The sequence below is a fragment of the Equus przewalskii genome, chromosome 13 (genome assembly GCF_037783145.1).
Source record: "Equus przewalskii isolate Varuska chromosome 13, EquPr2, whole genome shotgun sequence".
Classification (NCBI taxonomy): domain Eukaryota; kingdom Metazoa; phylum Chordata; class Mammalia; order Perissodactyla; family Equidae; genus Equus; species Equus przewalskii.
The window spans coordinates 78904258-78925988 of record NC_091843.1 but is presented as its reverse complement, the minus strand read 5'-3'; the positions used below and the strand labels follow the sequence as shown (position 1 = coordinate 78925988).

Genomic DNA, 21731 nt, shown 5'->3' with positions numbered 1-21731 from the left:
TTCTGTGAAGGCAGCTAGCTCTGATGCAGCTGCAGTCACAGCTGAACAGTGACAGCAAAACACTCACCACACCCTGTGCTCCTTTTCCTTGATGTCAGCTCACTTCCATTTCTTCCCTTCTTGTCTGTGAATCACACTCCTTTCCTCTCTTCCATCTCTCCTGCTTTTCAGCTAGACTACCACAGTGGTATCCCACTTGGTCTTGCTTTACAGGATAGACCAGCAGGGATATAGACTGTCACATCTTTGAAAACATTTCAATAATATGCAAAAAGGTCCAACTTCTAGAGTGAGGCCATTTGGTTCTCTCCCAGTAATCACACTTCATTCAGTCTTCAGCCGTACTGACCTATCTGCCATTCCTCAATCTGAAATGCTGCTCCCTCTTCTGCCTTTCGTTTTTAAAACAACACAAACCTAAAGACACCCTACTTGGTCTATTTTAATGGCGTATCTGTCTCTTAAGCTGGAATAGGTAACTTGTCATTTACCTTTGTAGGCCTTGTAGTAACTAGCTGGTCAATGATGAAATAAAACTAAAATGCTTTTTAATGGGGCTGGGTAAGAAAATTTTCAAAGATAAATATGGACCTTGCTCTGATGCCAAAGTTTATTGACCTAAAAGAGAAAGCAGCTCAACTGTGAACAGCTTGCAGTTCTGTCCAGAGCCTAACAGCACGGCTCCCTAACCTGGACCGCACTGGAGGAGGACTGTCGGCTTTGGCTTCGTCTACTCTGCTTCCGTAAACTTGCACTCCAAGAATTTTATTCCTCTCGTTCCACAACGAGCAGACTCAAACCAAAAAACTCAAACATAAACTGTAAAGAATTATTAGAGAGAATATGCCTATAGCAAATGTTGCCCTCAAATACTAAGATATAATTAAAATGGTACCTACTCTCTTCTGGAAAGGACAGCCTGGGATGCACTGATACTGAGGAGAGGTGTGTATCCATAAAACTTAGTTAGATTCAGAGCAGTTGAGTTTCTCAGAATTTCTTCAACACAGTTTGCCAGAACAAATTTGACAGACATCCACAGTTTGGTTCCAACTTCGAAACTGAATAAGATCACAGTTAAATAACTGAACAAATGCTATAAACCCAAGAAATCCGGTGCCATCATTTGTGCTTTTATATTTTTATATCTGGATTCACTTAGGTGAATGAACAAGTTAATTATAAAACTGAATATACAATTTGCTACTACCTACTTACCTATTGCAACTTAAGATTTTTATCTAGACAACTACTCAAGACTGTACATTTGATAATTTGATTTCTTCTTTTTGTTAAAAACCCCTTTGGAAACGCTAGATAACTCACTGAGGAAAACAAAGATTCCTTACCGTGGGTGACTAGCTTTCAGTACCACCTAACAGGTGAAGTACACTCTAGTTCAGTAGTAACACGCAAATAGCTAGGTTTATCAGGATGGAAGTTGAGGAGCCATTTATAAAGATTTCCAGAGGGCAAAAAACATTCCTCAGCACATTTAAAGCTGACTACTAACCGTGTTTAAAGCTGTTTTTTGTGGTGCATTTTTAAAAGAAGGATAGGTTTGCTTATCCCATTTTTTTAAAACAATATAGGCAATAAACAACAATATAGATAAATTACACCTTTAATTTGGCTATACAGAAAAACTAATTTATATTAGTCACAATGGCGCAAGATTATCCAAACCAGGTGCTATTCTGGCTTCTTTGGAAACGTTTTATTTCACAAAAAGCTACCCCGAAAGGAAAAATATTTACATAACATAAATAGAAAAATTTAATATATTTAGATGATTTTACATTATTTCATTTTACAAAGCCAGATATGCTTCCGCCTGCTGTTGATGAGTTAGCATTGACAAGTCAATTTGAGACGGTTAGAGAGAATCTACCAGGTCATCATCGGTCCATTCTTCCTAAGAAGGAAAGAAAATGTAGTTAAGGACAACATTACACGGAAACATGACCTATACTGCTCACCTCCTTGCCTCCCCTTAGGAAAATGTTCTTTTACTATGCTGGTTGATCACAGACGGAAAATAAACCAGGAGAATTTGTAATAGCTTGATCTTATAGTAATATGGCTTGATATTACCAGATTACTTCAATGACAGAAATAAAGGCTACAGAGTTGTGACCCTCTGCCTCTGATTATTTAGTTATATCCGGATTGCCAGGTACAATTTTTTTTGAAAGGGTAGAACAATCCGTGGAGAGTAAAAAATGGAGCAAAAATTTAGCATGTATGTATATTCCTGCTGCCTTCTATGACCAGAGGAAGGATTCTTCATCAATTAACTATTATACTGCTTCAGAACAGGCTGAGACAGAAAGGAGAAAAATCCCCGTAATAATGAACAATGTACATAAAGAAGGATGTAAAAAAAAATGAAGGCTTTTAAAAACCCACACCTCTCTATCTACAATGCTTCGATTCTGGAATAAAATCTTAAGAGTATGGTCACACCAGAACGTACAACAAGAGTAACTTAGAATTTCTTTAGAGAACATACCTCCTCATGTTTGGATTTCTTTGAGATGTAATCATCATCTTCATAGCCTTTCCTCTTCTTCCTATAATTGAGCAACCATCAATAAGAATCTAATACTGGCAACAGAAACTACAAAATAAACTAGCAAGACTATATGAAATATATCTACTGAAGAACAAAGCCTGGATAAATGGAAAGAAGAATAATCTTTCGAGTTAATCTTTAAATTTAATGCAATTCTAATTAAAATCCTTTGACCTGGGAAAGGTTATGTGAAGACAGCAAAAAGAACCTGAAAAAGAACAGTGTGGGAACCTTGTCCCAATTATCATCAAAACACACTATGTAGGGGCTGGCCCCGTGGCCGACTGGTTAAGTTCGCACGCTCCGCTGCAGGCGGCCCAGTGTTTCGTTGGTTCGAATCCTGGGCGCAGACATGGCACTGCTCATCAAACCACGCTGAGGCAGCATCCCACATGCCACAACTAGAAGGACCCACAATGAAGAATATACAACTATGTACTGGGGGTCTTTGGGGAGAAAAAGGAAAAAAATTTATTTAAAAAAACACACTATATATAAGAGCTATGGTAATTAAAAGTGTGGCATTAGCAAAGAACAGAGCAATGATGAGAGCAAATAGGCAAAAAACAACTATGTATATATAGGAATTTAATCTGTAAAGAATGAATATTTAAAATAACTAGGGAATTATGAAATACTAAAAAATGGCTGGTACAACAGGTTATTTATTTGAAAAAAAATACTATTAGATTTCTACCTCAGCATTCACAAACAATTCTAAATAGTTTAACAGCTGAAGAAAAGGAAAATAAAATACAGATTAATTTAGGGCAAGAAAAATGTATTCAGATATAAAAGCATAAAGCAAAAGACAAATTTTCTATATATACAAAGAGAAAGAAACAGAAGAAAATAGCTATATGATATATAAAAAGATGAGTATATAAAATATATGAAGGGGCTGGCCCCGTGGCCGAGTGGTTAGGTTCGCACGCTCCGCTGCAGGCGGCCCAGTGTTTCGTTGGTTCGAGTCCTGGTCGCGGACATGGCACTGCTCATCGGGCCACGCTGGGGCGGCGTCCCACATGCTACAACTAGAAGGACCCACAACGAAGAATATATAACTATGTACTGGGGGGCTTTGGGGAGAAAAAGGAAAAAATAAAAAAATCTAAAAAAAAAAAAATATATCAAGAACTAAAATCAGGAAAATAACACCAGAAAATTGGGCAAGGATTCTAAGCAAGCAGTACAGAAGAATACAAATGACTATTCAACACAGAAACATCAGTGCCTCAGAGTAACGAAATGCAAAGTAAAATAGCAACGGAATAGTATTTTTTCACCTTGACTGGCAAAAGTTAAAGAATGATACTAGTAAATGTACAATATGAAAACATTAATGAAAAGAAAAAAACAGTTCACACACACACACACATTCATATGCAGAGAAAAGGCTGGCAGAGGTAAACAGCAAAACTAAGTTCCCTCTGAGATCACAACTGGGGTTTGGGTTTTGGTCAAAGAGGACTTTGGTTTACCTGACTGACTGACTTTAATAATGACAATATAGTTATTACTTGTGATGAAAAAGCAAGATAAAAGAATTACAAAGACCAAGGAAAACAAATATTTTATCCTAAAGTAGTGCTTATAAAAGTGTGGTCTATGAACCATTTCCAGGATGCAGTCAGAGAAGTACAGAAATTGAGTATGTGTTTAGAAACCTTTACAGCAATTTTATAATTAATTTTATGACTTCAATCTAATACAATTCAAGCTTTTATGTCTTAATTTCATTTTTCTAGTAATTTGTTTTTATTGTTTTGAAAAAGTATAGGTCTGTAATGAATTTAAAAAAAACAGCAGCCCCTTACAGAGAGTTTGAGAAGCACCCTCAAGTACTCATGTAGAATTTGGTTGGCACAGTACAAAACAGATGGGAACTTGGAGTAAGATACAAACTCTGGCAATTAGGAATTTTGGATTATGGTCTATTCAATTACCCAGCTTGAAGGGCAGGATTAATAGTTCAATTGTCTGATCTAGAGATTGCTGAACTTTTTCTTTAAAGGGCCAGATAGTAAATATTTTAGGCCTTATAGGCCATACAGTTTGTCACAACTACCCAACTCTTCTGCTGTAGTGTGAAATAACCATAGATAATATGCAGACTAATGGGCGTGGCTATGTTCCTATAAAACTATTTCTAAAAACAGGTAGTAGCCTAGATTTGGCTCATGGGCCATAGTTGGCCAAGCCCTGGTCTAAGTCCATTTCAAAGTCAAAGTGAAAAGAACATAATCAGTGCTATTAATACTTTTATTCATTAAAGTCAGTATTTCTTTACTCCTCTGTAACTACTCCTTCATTCCGGTTGGTTACTATTGAAACCCAGGAGTGAAATCTACCAATTTTAAGTTCTATGCTACGCCATGCTTTGCAGTTACAGCTATGAATATAACAGTCCCATCTTTGCACACTTAAGTCCTTGGATATTCTCCTACTATAACTGTATAGTTAAAGAATTTGAGTCATGTGTACCTGCTCTGAAGGCCTTGGAATGTTGTTCTGGCTTCTCAGACATTATCCAGTAGCATATATTCACCAATTATAGGGATCAAAAACATCTAAAAGGCACCTTAACTGTAAGACGATAGAGCTCACTCCCACTAAATTTTAATAAATAAGGTAGAACAACTTTTAAATCAGAACGCATTCCACAGAAAATAATAGTTTTACCATTCCTGTTACTTGCCTAGGTCCCCAAATGTTTAAACACTTAAAAGATTAGGTGTAAGCAGATCCTTCAATTTGCAAAGCATAAAGAGCCTGCATATGATGATTTCCACATTAAGCCTACAAATCAGTGAGACATTATGGGTGCTCCTTACGGCAGCAAGAGGATTTCTTAACAGCACATTTTCCTACTAGTTCTGTCTTCAATATAACGTTTACCACTGAAAGACAGTATGTCAAGTTTCTGTACTCTAGCTAAAAGAAAAAAGCCTGGAACAGTATACTTGTTCCTCAGAGGAGCTATCAGACCCAGAAAGAACCCAAAGATTAAAAGGGCAAGAAGAGGTTCAGAGATCCCCTAGGAAGACTCTGCCCCATGGGATCCTATGAGGAGTAACAGGACAGGGCCTGTGAGCCAAAGAACACATTAGTCACAGCACCAGCAGACCCGTACTATGAAAACCAAACTATTTATCTCATTTAATCCTGTAAGAAATATCCACTCAATAAAAAAACCTGATTTAATGGGTAAGTCCATTTTTACCAGATATGCAAACATTTACCAATTAAATGATTTATTTTAAGGACCAGCCGGATGGGATAAAAATTACATCTATTTTTGAATAACACTGTCACATCTACTTACGTAATTACATTAAGCGCAAGCTCAGCAGAGTGACATCTCTCTAACTTCTGTTTTAGAATAGCAACTTCTTCAGGTCTGGGTGGTTCATATTTTTTTACCAAGTTTCTCATGCCTATATGGAGATTAAAAAAAGGATTGATACTAGATAATAAAAAGCCTTGTTCTCATAAGCTGAATAATATTTTAACATCTTGTTATGGGGAAAAAAAACAGTCTTGAATTGATGTGATGATTATTATCAGAATTATATTGTTTTGCATAAAAATCCAATGAACACCATACTTCTAGTCCAAGTAATTATAGCTATATGCTGCTTAGCCCATGTCATGTACAGCATAAAGATAAGCATGCCCTACAATTTAGTCACTATTTTTTTCAAATCCTCCCATGGTCACTTTTTGCTCAGTTTTAAGGCTTTTTTTAAATCTCTACATGATTTAGTGAACATGCTTTGTTCCCCGCCACCAACCATATTCACAACATTCCACCTTAGAACTTGTGGACCAAAAGTGTACTTCTCGTTTACAAAGGAAACCATTATTACATAAGATGATAAAGGGAAGATGCCTAGTAAAAATGTGTCCATGATCCTTTGCTTTAACAAAATGCAGAACCTATACAATGAAGCATCACCAAGAAAACAAAAATGTCCTCTTTAGGCTAAAAGCAAACTAATACAGCAGTGACTTTCTAACTGCAGAAACATCCTCTACCTGGTCTGCTATTCACCCACAAGAAATCAAGAATATAAATCCCAAGGTTTATTAGGAGAATGATAAGAGATCCAGGGCTTATTGTTAGCCAGCCACGTGCTCCAAATGGGTGACTATGCTGCTGACTTATTTCATAATGCAAATAAAGCAGTGTTTTCAACTGAATTTATACTTGTGACTCAAGACCCTTAGGATATCTTTTGTTCCAAAATAAGGAACCTTAATAAGATACCTCATAAGATAACCTAAATAAGATACCTTAATATTGGTAAAGGTCTGAGTATTTTATCAAGGGCTGTTCTTACTTCATATTAAAATAAAGGTACTAAGAAGAAATCAGTAATAAAACTGTCACCTATAAAATGAGCATAGTGGGTTATCTTTAGGGCCCCTTCTACTTACTAAATTCCATGATCATAAATCTATGGCCGAATCACTGTTAGCTTTGGAAGTGAACCCTCTAGTGGTATAACTGAAGACATACGGTTTTATGATTCATCAATTACAAACCCACCGTTCTCAACTAAAGAGGGAAGCCCTCTGGGGCTGCCCCATGGCCGAGTGGTTAAGTTCTCGTGCTCCGCTTCAGTGGCCCAGGGTTTTGCCGGTTCGAATCCTGGGCACGGACATGGCACCACTCATCAAGCTATGCTGAGGCGGCCATATGCTGTGGGCCATGCCACAACTAGAAGGACCCACAACTAAAAAGACACAACTATTGGGGGGGGGGCTTTGGGGAGAAAAAGAAAAGTAAAATCTTAAAAAAAAAAAAAAGACGGAAGCCCTCAAGACCATTTCATGCAGAGAATCCAGAAATTTACCCATATGCCCTGAAGCATCTTAACTTTTAAACTATAAAACATACAGAAAGTATACCCATTTACTATTATCTTCTAAGATCAAGATTTTCAATCTCATATTTTATTGGTTTATTCAGTATTGACTTAAACTACAAACTTAATTAACAAGGACAATTGGCAAAACAGTTTTGGGGACAAGCACAATTGACTTTTAACCCTCAAGGGTAGTCTAGTAGCCATGAGGATTCAATGTGACATGGGCAAGAACGAAGAAAGCAGAGGGCCTGGGGCCAGCCCAGTGGTGTAGTGTTTAAGTTCATGTGCTGGGCTTCAGTGGCCCAGGGTTGTGGGTTCAGATCCTGGGTGTGGACCTAGGATCGCTTGTCAAGCCACACTGTGGCAGCATGCCACATAAAACAGAGGAAGATGGGCACAGATGTTAGCTCAGCAACAATCTTCCTCAGGATAATAAAAGGAGGATTGGCAACAGATGTTAGCTCAGGGTCAATCTTCCTCAAAAAAAAAAAAAAAAGAATGGAGAGAGCTGGCAAATATAGCCAATCAACTAAGTGGGGGGTCTATTGAACTCTTAACGCAGGGTTTCTTGACATGGGCACTAGTGACAGTTTGAGCTTGGTTGTGAGGGGCTATTAGTTTCCTGATATCTTTTGGGGAGCCATTTTTCAGTCAACCAAGGGGCTAAACTATGAATTGTACGATGTTTAGCAGCATTTTTACCTCCATTCACTAGATGCCAGCAGAAGCCACCCCCTCCCCCGCCAAGTTGTGACAGCTGACAATTCTCCAGACTTTGCAAAAAATCACACCCAGGTGAGAACCACTGCTTTGGTAATATAAGTTAACAAAATGACTAGCAAATAACATGTATTAACTAGTTAAAGCTGATTTATTTACAAAACAGAAGTTCCAAATTTAGGTGTTATCTTTAGTTTAGTTCCCTGTGGATGTTTTTCAGTGCTTGGCATACATTTGTGTATACTTTAAAAGGGTCCCAGTTTGATTCTTTGACTTTCCTGATTCTGATGGTATGTTCACCTTCCTAATACATTGTGTGAAAACTACTTCCTTCCACGTACCTTGTGTTTGTTCTCCACCAAGTCTCCATGATATAATAATTTAACGAAAGTAAATCTAAACAATAATCTATGTTATCTCAAGTTAAATACCAAAATGATATTCACTTAGAAAGTAGCTTTGTAATAAAATATTTTGTAAAGTGTTTTGTTTTACTTACTTTTCATTATATCTAGTAACTGTGACAAGCAAGTTCTATTCTCTTTCAGCATCAGACTTTCTGATAAATAACTGGAAAAAAAGGAAAAGAGTTTTAATTCACTGAACACACACACAGCATGTTAAGAAAACATGACATCATAAGTTATTTTCCTCCATGTTCATTTCATTATCAAGGTCACTTTTAAAATTATTTTAAAAGTATTAAATAACAATACTTTGAACTCCACAAAATATAATCTCTAACTCTAATTTACTACAACTTAGATTAAAAGATGTTTATGGGGCCGGTACCACGGCATAGCAGTTAAGGTTCAGTGCACTCCATGTCAGCAGCCTGGGTTCTCGAATTTGGATCCTGGATGTGGACCTACACCATTTGTCAGCCATGCTGTGGCGGTGACCCACATACAAAATAGAGGGAGACTGGCACAGATGTTGGCTCAGGGCTAATCTTCCTCAGGGGGGAGAAGAAAAAAAGTTAATTAAATTCTGTAACATAAAGCTTTCAGGGGGAAAATGGCATGAAAATAACAGTAATAGTCAAGACTTTTTTTTTTTTTTTTTAAAGATTTTATTTTTTCCTTTTTCTCCCCAAAGCCCCTCCGGTACATAGTTGTATATTCTTCGTTGTGGGTCCTTCCAGTTGTGGTATGTGGGACGCTGCCTCAGCGTGGTTTGATGAGCTGTGCCATGTCCGCGTCCCCAGGATTCGAACCAATGAAACACTGGGACGCCTGCAGCGGAGTGCGCGAACTTAACCACTCGACCACGGGGCCAGCCCCAATGGTCAAGACTTTTAATATTAAGTGTATAATATATAAACCCTATTGAGTCTAACCTCATTTTACAGATGAGGAATCTGAGTCACAGGGAGAGACAAGTCATGAACTTGTAATCTGCCCTACATCATAAAGCTAGGAAGTAGGAGAGCTGGAACCTGGCACTGGAAAGGATTCTCTCTCCCCTTAATATCAAGTCCACGTTAACTATAGTTGTTCTTAGGTCTAACAGGTATTCAAACCAGTAAGAATATCACTCCATTCTTTACAAATCTATTATATCTTACTTGCATCCAGTCCAAATCAAAGGTGTTAATACTTTTCCATAAATGTGATATAAAGCCCAATTACCTGTTTTTCTCAGAACCAGTAATACTAGTATGAAAAAAATAATTTCTATATTTAAATTTTTAGTTATTCTGAGGTTTTATGTACCTGAACTTGATCTGTAATTAATAAAAGCCCAAGTGAATAGATTGTCTTTCTTTCAAACATGAATGCAAAAAAATGTTAATTTTTCTCTTTCAACAAGTACTTGTAAATAGTTACAAAAACAGAAGGATGTCTTTAAACTATCCAGGTTATTTAAATCACATTAAAAAGTTCTGAGAAGTTTGATAGTACATCTTGATTATCTATTGTAGGAATTATTTTAGATATGGAAATCAATAACTCCCTTAACAACTAATGCATTTCTGGTTAACCATAATTCAAAATAACGATTAGTTTTTTCCTTTCCCTTTTCTCCCTAAAATTCCTCACACTTTTGGCATTTTTTGCTTTATACTTCTTTTTCTTTCCACTTAAGCATAAGAGTGATAGATACATTTGATTCTAAAAGTTAGCTGACCAGACTCTCTACCTCCACGAAACTTTTAAGTTAGCAACTCTCAATCTCAATCCTGAATTAGAAATTTAATATTTTGATTTTTTTTAAAAAAATCCATAGGCAAGCAAGAATATCTAGGAAGTCAAACTAGAAGATGAGAAAGAAAGCTCTTAATCCAATGAAAAAGAAGAAAACCTGGAACTAACAACAACAGAACATCCTATGAGTAATCCAAAGGATCACCCAGAATGTAACAACAGTACAAGGGCTTTCCCTTTTTTATTTCAGGAATAAACGTAATTTCCATGTATTCCAAAAGTCTGCAAAGTAAATCAAAACTTAAAAATGATTTAAAAGCACTTCCCCAAAGGAAAAAAACCCACCCAAATGTCTACAGTTCCTGGGAATGCTACAAAAGATTATTTAATTTGCAGTGAGCTCAAGGTACCACAATTTCAATTTCACCTATCTGAAATTATAACTAAACTTCTAAAATGAAATAAACCCTAATTTGGACTGTAGGATGCTTCATCCCTATTTACTTAAGAAAAATCTCACCACTGGAGAATTTGTATACACACTGTACATAAGATACAACACTTAACCAGATTAATCAAACATTTGGTTATTTGAATTGTAGAAGAGAGGCTTTCTTCCCTTAGAGAATGGAGGCTCCACACCTAAACTCCATTGATATCAATTACTAGCAGGGCTATCTTTCCTAACTAGAGCCAGGATTTATAGTTTGTTCATTCTTATATGCCTAAAGTGTAGTACAGTAAATAATGCTTAGTAAATAAATGGAGGTATAGATCACTGTGGTATTAATGTATATATTTATATACAGTTGGTGAGCTGTGATTGTAGAGAAGAGGAATACCATAAATTAAAATACAAGCCCACAAATCCCTTCTCTTGGATTTGTTTTGAAATTTGGAATTGTACATGTCTTAGAAAGGTAATTTGGTACATATACCATGAAACATGAAACACTCCAGTGATGTCTGGGGCAGTATCCTGTAATCAGTAATATCAATATTTTTGCAAGGAAACATAAATATTCCCATTAAGTCAAATAAAGACTAAATTACATCTGTTCCTGTTTGCTGCCACCCTATCAACAGATTCTGAAATTATGGATGAGGGATTACAAACATATAGAAGAGTTTAAGTTTAGAAAATTTTATCATCTTTCTTCCTCAGCTATTTCTAAGAATGAAATCAAGCAGAACTTCAAAGGTAATAGAGAAATTAAATGTAAAGTCTTAAAAAGTCTAATTTGCTGCTAGCCTGTGCTTGAGTTAGTTATAAATGACTATGAGGATATTTAACTAATCTGTGCACAAGATATTGTTGTAAGAATCAAGTGAATTTAATTCACGTGAAGTGAATTCTTTCAGAGCCTGGTTCTCACTGTGCATTTATTTATCAGCTATTACTATTTACAGCTCAATTCCAGCTCATTTGGACATTTCCTAAAGCATTATTTGTTCCACAAATATTTACTGAATTCCATGCGCCACACATGCTCCCCAGGAGGAGAATAAAGATATAACAAGGCGGACACATTTGCTGCACTCATGTTGCTTACGAGTTCATAAAACTTCCAAATTTGCCATATACTGATAGCTATATCAGTCTTTCAAGGAGCAACTAATTTACTGCCACTTTAGTCATAAAAGCATCCTCTTAGCTCAAAGATATCTTACTCAATTGTTAAAGATTCCCTTAAAAGGTGATTTCATTTCTTCCCTCAGTTGCCCTGACCAACCCTCCCAACCAGAGGAGACATAAAGGACTATAGCCACAAAGTGAACCTTACTGAAAAACTCGACACTAGGACTCTGATCCAAGTTAAAACACAAATTAATACCTTTCCATAGAAATTCCTGCTCTGGATGCACTAGATAGAACGGCAGTCAGGGCAATCTGGGAAGGTGTGTACAAAAGGTAAGCATCCGTCAATGCAACTCTATTAAGAAAGTCATCAGCTGTTTTCCTCAGCATCTCTGGATTCTCCAACATGGGATAGCGAGTCTAGAAAGTAAGTTTGTAAATGTTATCACTTCTGAGGGTTTAGTGGAGTAATAACAGTTCAAAAATATTTATATAACCAGAAAGTGCTTAACACAGGATGCTATAAAAGTAACTCCTTTTCTACACTCCAGCAACAACAAACAATCTTTCCATGTAAGATTGTTTTGTACTCAGAATTACAACATACCAAAAGTGCAGTCATTAAATTCTGCATGTTTTAGGAATCTGTCTTTTACTCAGTGGCTTTCAAACTTTTTTGAACACAACCCATAGTAAGAAATATATGCGTCAAGGTAATACATCTAACGTTCCAAGTATAGTTACTTGGCACTATTCCCATCAAGTTAATTGCTCTCCTCGTCCTTTTCCACCTGAGGAGGAAAGAGAAAGGAGGCTCTCAGAGATTTGATCGGGTCTGAAGTCGACCTAAGAAATACATATTCCCAGGTAAACGCTTCCCAGGCAATCCAGCGGATTCAGATGTGTAAGGCCACATTTAGGAACAAAGCACCATCTCATTTTGATTTGAAATTTAAAGTTTACTTTTGTGAAGAAGTGGAAATGAATCTTGGTTTGATTACAGAATTATTTTTAGAATACGCCCAAGAAATATAGAAGATCCCACATTTTCTGACAATTCTTCTTATCCTTTAAGATGAACCCTAAATCCTAAACCCTGATTTACTTCAGATATCCAAATTCAAGTCCCAGTGCAGTTAGAAATCTTTTGTATACTCTGAAAAAACTATCCAGAATCAACTGTACAGTCACACCCAGGTCTTGTCATTATCCAAAATGCCTGACCTCTGAAATGACAAATTCAGACATTCCACTCTGACCACAGTGCTCCTTTTCCTAATACATTTGTTCAATTACTTCACAGCTGTTCTTTGACTTCCTCCTCGGAGCCTTTAGTCTCTTATCCCTCTACTTGGTCCTACTCACCAGTGTCCACTGGTCCACATTTCCCTCCTGAACTCCCTGCCCTGAAATGCTACTAACACATTTCTGCCAAACTTCAAGAGTGGGTGAATTCAACCAACCTTCTGCTTTGCAACTATACCCAGATTTCTGGGTGCTGCTAGAGAAAACAATACAACCAAGAAGTCTGGTAACATTACTAAAAATTCAAGTTCACTGACCTCAGCAGGGCTCTCAACACTGCCTAGCTATGATAATGTTCCGCAGAATATTTGTTCTCCCATTTTTCAGTGACTATGTTAAACACTGCCACCTGTCTCAATGTCTGCTAATTCTCAGGAATTCCATCACTCTCCAAAAATTATCTCTGCTCTTGACAAAGAAAGACACTCTATTTCCTGCCACCACCAAATCCCCAGGCACAACACTACCATCACCCATGCTTTCCTCTTTCCCCATTAAAAGGAGCTATTATTATTCTAAGGCCAATTCTTCTATCTTGCTTCAAATCTCACACCTGCCCCTTCTACTTCACTCCAAAGAGAAAGCTGAGCTACCTGTTTTCCATTTTTTCCTTTAAGCTTTCTCCCACTGCCAGCTCCCTGCATTAGTTTCTGCCAAAAACAAAAAACCATCCCTTCATTTCCAGCAGTTCCTCTGTCTTCTCAATCATCCTATCTTTTTTCACTTCAGAGACAAGCTGCTGAATCCAAGTTATATATATTCGTTTTCTCATCCTTCTATTTATTGTTCCTCAACCGACTCCAATCTGCTTTCTTCCTCCACATTCCAAGGAGACTAATTTCACCAAAATCACAAATGACCTTTCTGGCACCAAATCCAGCAAACATTACCCATCTACTTCTACTATGCCTGAATTCTGAGCAGGATTAGAGAGTTGCCTGTGCTCATTTTCTAAAAGTATTCTACTTTGTTTTACTTCTCCAAAAAGTCCTACCTCTCTAGAGATTCTTCAATCTCCTTACTAGCTTTCTGGATCTCTCTAACTACTCTTTTAATTGACCTCATGGCCAAATGGTCCTTTAAATTTTCCTGAGGCAATGGCACCCAAATCTCTCCCTCCACCCTAGCCATGTTCTCAGACTTCCACCCACAGATGACTACCCACCCTGGATGTCTTGCAGGCAAGGGAAATTCATGATGTCTCAAAACAAATTCATCAACTCCCCACTCCTCCACCACAAACAAATCTCTCCTGTGCCAGCGTTTCCTGTATCAGTAAGTGTACCATCGACCTATGTGTTCAAGCTAGAAACCTGAGGGTTTCTCCTGTCTTCATTCTCTATATGCAATCAATGCTCAAGCTCTACTGATTCTGCCTACTATCTCTGAAGTCCAGGAAACCCTCTGTACCCACTGCCACTACATGAGTCAAACCAGCCACCATCTTTTGCCTAGACTACTTTAACAGCATCTTAACTGGTATCCCTTCATTCATTCTCATCCATTCTCCACGTTATGCCTCACACATACAGATGTGCAATAAACATCTGATGCAGACTGATGCATGGGCTCACCAACATGATTTTTTTAAGCTACAAACCTAATTATGCCACTTTCCAGACATAAACCCTTCACTGGCTTCCCATTGCTCTATTCAAAGGCCTTAATATCACCTCCACAGTCTAGACTTTGACTTCCACTCAGGCAGCACTCCGTGGCAGGCTCCCCCCTCTATCTCTAAGCTCTGTTTAGGTTCTTTAGTGCACCACGGTATCTTGAATCTGAGCCTTTGGCCAAAGAAGTCTCTCTGACTCAGATGCTCTTCCACTAACTAATTCCTACTCTTGCTCTGAATTTCACTCTAAATGACACCTTCCTAGAACTGTCTTCTATTCCTCTCAACCTGCTATCTCCTTCTAACGTACCCTCTGTTTCCTCCTCTGTAATACTTAATGCCCTGAATATATGATGATTGTCTTTCCCATCAGATTGTAAGGCCTATGAAAGTTGAGGCTGTTCCTGGCTAAATCTTCAAGCACGACATTTGGCATATAGAAGGTACCCAAATTTTGCTGCTCAATTGAGATAAATCAACCAGTTTCTGACTTCTGTTTGATTTTACTCATACTATCCAAATCCTCTTTCAGGACCAAAACAACTTAAGTCACTTTTGTTAATGTTTATTTACTTATATTTTTGATGCCTACATATTGATTCAAGTTCACAATGCATAAAAAACACAAGTCACTTAGCAATCTTCTATTTAAAATTAAGAATTTTTTATGGTTTTTAAAATCAGATCCATGATAGTATACTTCAAAGTGAGAAGAGTTCTCTTAAGTCTTTAAAAGCATTGCTGTAAACTCACAATGACTCTCATTATAGTCCCTGGAGCCGTATTTACAGATGTGCTAGCTCAGAAGCTCTGCAGCCCAAGAGTCCGAGCTAACAGGCCCTCCGGGTGACTGACGCACACTGAAGGTGGAGAACCACTGCGCTCGAGGTTCAAGCCAAACAATATTTTAATTTAGCCCATGTTCTAACAATTAGGATGATGACAGGTTAGAATAAAATTCTTGACTCTTTTGGTTAAAGAACAATAGCAAATGAGTATACTCTACTAGTTTACTTTATACCAACAAGATTACCTTTATATCAATGAGGAAGCCCTCAAACGGCCTATAAGGATTGTGGACAATAAGGTGGAAATTAAGCTGCTGTATAAGAAGTAGTTCGTATTCCAGAATCTGTTCAAGTGCCTTCTCCTGTCCAAGAGGACTCTCCCTCAGATTTCCAACAAACTGTGGACTAGAGACATTGAATTCATCTACTTTGCAGGCTAAAAATGCACAAGTAAGCCTAGAGGAGAAAATAAGGGGAGGGGAGAGGGATATGCATTTACTTTGAGAAATAGCTAAATATTTTATTACTAAAAGTACTTTCTAAAATTGCCTAATATTCACAAGTGATTAAGCTAAACATCACAGGAAAATTATTTTTTAAAAAAAGAGTTTCCTGTTCAGACTTTTTATCCATTAGGAGACTATAAAATTAGGTTGAACCATATAATATTGCTACAACATTCAACCACTATTGACTTAATGGCAGTTTCATATAGTTCAACCTAAATATATGGAAAAACAAAATAACTGAGGAATAAGAGTACTTTGTATCATGAAATGTAGATGGAAGAGGAAAAATACAACAGCACATGCATATGTAGCTTACGAGCACGGGAAGAAAGCTAGGTTAAAGGAACACTTTGTGGAAGGCCACCAGTGGAAGTCTCCAAGGGCGTTTGAATAGAGAATTATTACCTCAGAAACAGACCTATGAAACTCTCATGGCTACTACATACATTTCACAGTGAGAAACTAGTAATAAAATCACCACAAAAATCAAGACTGGAAGTAACGAGGGCCTGACCTAGATTGGTAGAAATGGGAATGAAAAAGAGAAACTAAATAGGGACAATGTGATTAGCAGCAAGCTCTTTGATGAGTCTCTCACTAATTTCATCTTTATCTTTAATAAGCACAGTGCTCAGCAGAGAGCAGAAACACAAGAGACCTTTGTTCAACAGAAATGAATATGGAGCTACAGGACTTGTAAAGTGACTGGACGTAGAGGGAGAGAGAGGAGGTACCACAAATGCTTCTCAGAACAACTGGGAGAGGAAACGTGCCACTGACAGAAAAGAGACATTAGGGAAGCTAGTTTGAGAAAAACAGAATTTGAATTTGGACAAGTTGAAGTTCAGATGCCATGACTATTATAGGGAGGGAAGTATTATGAATATACAAGGAGTACAAAGAGGGATTTTAAGTTCAGAACACAACGCACATCTAAATGACCCTTTATTAGTAAGTCATTTTTACACACACACGTGCACACAAATAGTATGCAGGTCTTCTTAAATGAAAATCAATAAATTAGACAGGCTTATACTCACATTATTATCCGGGGGTGATACTCCATTACTGAGTTATTAAGGTAAAAACGCTTGAAATACATACAAGCTGTACCCTAAAGTTAAAAATACACATATTATCAGAATTTTTCACACATAAATTACACGGTAAATTTTGAAGGGAAAAAAACATACTTATGCAAAAGTTTCACTGAAAAAGTTACCAGAACTTACAAAATACCAAAACTTGTTAATTTTTCCTTAAACAAAATAAATTGTGATAAATTACTACAGAAACACCACAGCCAAAACACCCTTTGTTGTCTTTCCCCACCCACCCTGGGTTATCCTTTCTATGTTCACTGACTTAGTTAAAAGTGTGTGTGTGTGTTTACTTTAGAATTCAGGGTAACAAAAGTAGCCCACATTATAAAAGTTAAAAGAGAAAGAAATACAAACGTTCACAACTTAACCAATCAATCTGATCAAAATACTGACAGAATAACACAGTTGGGGCAATAAGCCTTCTTTCAAAATCCACTCCAGATTTGTAATATACTGCTCCACACCAAACAGCAGAACACCACCTACCATTTACTGACCATGTCCCATGTACCAGAGTCTGTGCCAAGCACAGAACTATCATCTTAGTGTAATCCTTACAGCAGCCTGGTGAAGTACTGCTATGTCCACTGTACAGAGGAGGAAACTAAGTGTCAACGAGGCTAAGTGACTTGTTCAAGGTCACACACATAATCAGGGACAGGACTGATTCCACTAAGACTTGACTACTTTTAAGCACTATGTCGTCTGACTAGAACTAATGAAGTGAACATCTATTTTATGATAGAAAAAAAAAAGAGTATTTCCTTTTAAATATTTCAAAAGTTTAGTTTGACATTTTATGTGAAGCAAAAACCAAAACTCTTCATCAATTATAAATAAACATGTTGTATAACGACAAATCCCACAAAGAAGTTCATTCAAGGATTCAATTTCTTCACCTGAAAAGATCACTGAAACCTACTACCTCATGTTATAGTTCTTTTATCAGAAAAGAATAGAACTAAATCTGGAGATAGAAACTTATCAAGTGTATCTAAAATTCTTTATGAATCTTTGATCTCTCAGATGAAGGTCGAGTAAACTAAGAAAACACTATGAATAATAGTTTTGGATTTAATATTTTCAATAAACTTCAATTTTTTCAACTATAAAAATGGAGATTTCCTAGAGGGTTATTCTCTATTGGGTTGTAAGTTATTCACTCTGTATAACTTTAAAACTTCAGACAGACTTTCATATTTGATCTTCACATCAAACCTGTGAGATACTAAGGAAAAAATATTTTATACTCTTTTATTTCAGCTTTTTAATCTCATCTTATCTTCCATAAACAAGAACACACACAATAGGAACAATACAGACAGTGTATGTGAAGCCATATAGCCAAAAAGTTCTAACTACCTGTTTCTCACCGCTGCCCCACCACAGTAAACACACAGACACAAATACACCAATAGAGTCCTCAGAACCACATGTGAAACTACCACTAGACAATTTTTTACCTAAAGATAAATCATCAGCCTCTACTAATCAAAGTTTAAAAATTTCTTATGGCATGAGCTTCAGCTGGGGCATGAGTTCAAATGACGAATGTGTGTGCTAAGAGTTGAAAAGCACCAGTTTATGTTCTGGTCCCAGTTCTACTGCTCACTAGTTGAAAACCTGGAGAGAAAGTAATTTAATTTAATTTTTTCTTTCTCTATAAAATGAGGATGTAATGACCTGTCTAGCAGACCTCAAAATTCTTTTGACTATGAAATGAGACTTCAAACACTTCATAAGATATGGTATAGGAATTCATAATTTAAGGCATTTATTGAAAAATATATGGGACAAAAACTTAAATACATAAATATTTATTTAACTAACATGCATTTTTGAGTAAAATGGATGGAGAAAATGATTTACAAATTCAGAAGAGGTAAGATTTCAGAAGTCAGCTAAAAGATATCCATAACTTACCACAACAGACCTTGGCATTGCTGGCTTAAACACGGAACAGAATTCCAATAATCTTTTCTCATAATATTTGCAGAGTGTCATTTCTTCATGAGGTTCAAGAAAGACTGGATCATTTGGAAGAAGCTTTATATCAAAAGTTACAACAAAAGATCAGTGAGTTAAATAATCAACATATTTTTCTCTGTCCGGATTAAATTTAGTTTATATCTCCAACCAAAGGGAAATATACTACACCTCATTTTCTCTTCACAGAATTGCTAATTATTACACAAAATAGCTTTAGGAAAATATTTAATAAACCAAAACCGTACCATCATTTCACAACTTCTCAGAAAGTCAGCTGGACATTCGCTTCATTATGATATAAGCAATCATGATGGAGTTTGTGCACATGCTTACAGGTTTGATGTCATCAATTATAAACCACAAAGAAGATACACATCGTCAATGGTTGGAAAGCTTTCAATAGCCCTTTCTCAGTCACTCATTAAGTCACACAGGTTGAAGTAAAAATCAACAAATGTCTCAAAGATCATTTTGACACCTAAAACATTACCTCTTATCCATCTTTGTAAACTGTTTACAGAATACACTAGATGGTTAATAAATATTACAATTTTACAATAAATATCCATTAGGTGCTGTTACTGGTTTAACTACGACTACCAAAAAAGGGTATGTTTAAGTCCTAATCCCCAGTACCTCAGAATGTGACCTTTTTGGAATAGGGTCTCTGTAGATATAATTAGTTAAGATGAGGTCAAAGTGGAGGAGAGTGGGCTCCTAATCCAACAAGCCCCGTACCCTTACACGAAGAACACATGAAGATAAGAGAGACACAGGGAGCAGATCATGTAAAACCTGCAGGTAGAGACTGGAGCTACAGTTCAAATGCTGGCTGTGCCACTTACTAGCAATGTTGCCTTAAGAAGTTATTCTACCTGTCTGTACCTCAGTTTCCTCAGCTGTAAAGCACGATAATAACAGTATCCTCCTCACGGCGGAGTTGTGAGGATTAAACGAGCTAACACTTGCTAAATGCTTACAACAGTGCCTGGCACACAGCACAACATGTACTGTTTTATGCAGCACAAAAATAAAGTGCCATGAAACAGACGTGACTTAAAGGTCAAAGTACCTCCTGACCAATAGGTCTAAGACGGAGACTACTTGCCGGAGGGAAGCTTGAGCTACAAGATTCAACTGCAGAGGTGGGAGCTGTAACAGGAAGACCTGGCTGGCAGGCTGTAGTCCAAACCATTTTTAGTCAACTTTGTTTAGACCGATTTTGTGCCATTGGTCTCCTGTCCCCCTGCCTCCACCCTGCCCCATCCAATCCATTCACCACCACGTTGCCGAACCCTCTTTCTACAACCGAATCTGAAAAGGTGAATTTCCCATTAAAAATCTTCCAAAGATTTCCCAACCCTTCATGGTAACTTCCAACTCCTTACTTCCGCTGACAAGTTCCCTGCCTACCTTCTCCAGCCCTTCAGGCACAGGTACTCAGCTTCCGCCACACCCGATCGTGAGCCTTCTACGGACCCGCCCTGAAACTTCTGACCCCCCACTTCGGACCTGGGGCTCCGTCCGCCTGGACTGTCCTTCCCCCCCTTCTTCGCACCAGCTACCAGGAAAAGCCTTCCCCGACATTCCCTCTTGACAAGTGAGCGGCGCTCGGCCCGCACCACGTTAGCATCCTACAAGTTTCCTCTTCGCCAGGTTACTGGTTGTCTGCCTGCCCCTCGACTACGGGGGTGGCGGTGTCCGTCTCTGTACCCACAGCAGACGGCAAGCTGCCCGCCTGTTATTAAACAGATACACGCGCTCGGCGCCGCGGAGGCAGCGGTAGCAGGGGAGGAGGAGTGCGGGGGACCCCACCACCGGGGGCCCCAGGAGGGGGACGGGGCGGGCCGCGGCTGCTCCAGAGTGCGGAGGCTGGGGCAGGGGCGGCCGCCGGAGTCCTCACCTTCCCGTTCGCCACCGCTTTGCATTTGAACTTGCGGTTGGCGTCGGCTCGCAGCCGTGCCAGCTGCTCCTCATTGGCAAAAGTCCAGTGCCGCTTCTGGCTGCTGTTGTGGTACATGGTGCAGGCCGAGACCAGGCCCCGGGCGTCTGGAGAAAACCACCACCACACCCGGCCGTAAAGCGTCCAAGCCGACCCCGGGGACCCGCGGAAGCCCAAGGCGGCAGGCCTGCCAGTGCGGGCGCGCTGATGTCACCATCACGTGGGAATTCCGTCCGCAGTCGCGTTTCCGGAGCGGACTAGGAGGAGAACCTCTCGCGCGTTCGGCGGGCCGTCGCCCGCAACGCAAGAGGGCGGAGCCTACGGAACGCTCCTCCATTCTGCGAGCCTCAGCCCTAGCTCCGCCTCTTCCCGAGAAGATTTAAAGGGGAAGCGACAGTCGGGGGCGTCCGAAAGGGACGTAAATTGAGGCTGTGTTTGGGCGAGTGTAAACAATTCACATAGGCAATCGGAAGTGGGCAAGGCACTTAGGGTGTCAACTTTTAAAAAGGGTGTCAGAGTAGGCCTCACTGAGAAAGTGACATTTGAGCCAAGACTTGAAAGAATTGATGGACTAGGCCTGTTAGC

At 38.4% G+C, this 21731-nt stretch overlaps 1 protein-coding gene across 2 annotated transcripts; it reads right to left on the bottom strand.

Moving 5' to 3' along the window:
* Window positions 1-1608: 1608 nt before the first annotated feature.
* Window positions 1609-21486, bottom strand: CCNH (cyclin H). 2 transcript variants are annotated; one of them, XM_008512986.2, is made up of 9 exons: window positions 21108-21486; window positions 19139-19261; window positions 17153-17226; window positions 15849-16059; window positions 12152-12315; window positions 8669-8739; window positions 5901-6012; window positions 2513-2573; window positions 1609-1915 (listed from the first exon to the last, which is right to left on the bottom strand). In XM_008512986.2, exons 1-9 carry the CDS (start codon window positions 21222-21224, stop codon window positions 1877-1879), a joined length of 972 nt encoding a protein of 323 aa, XP_008511208.1. In that variant the 5' UTR covers window positions 21225-21486; the 3' UTR covers window positions 1609-1876. The 2 variants fall into 2 exon arrangements, with proteins under 2 accessions (XP_008511208.1, XP_070425860.1); XM_070569759.1 differs by having other exon boundaries at window positions 1609-1911; window positions 21108-21459.
* Between the last annotated feature and the right edge of the window lie 245 nt (window positions 21487-21731).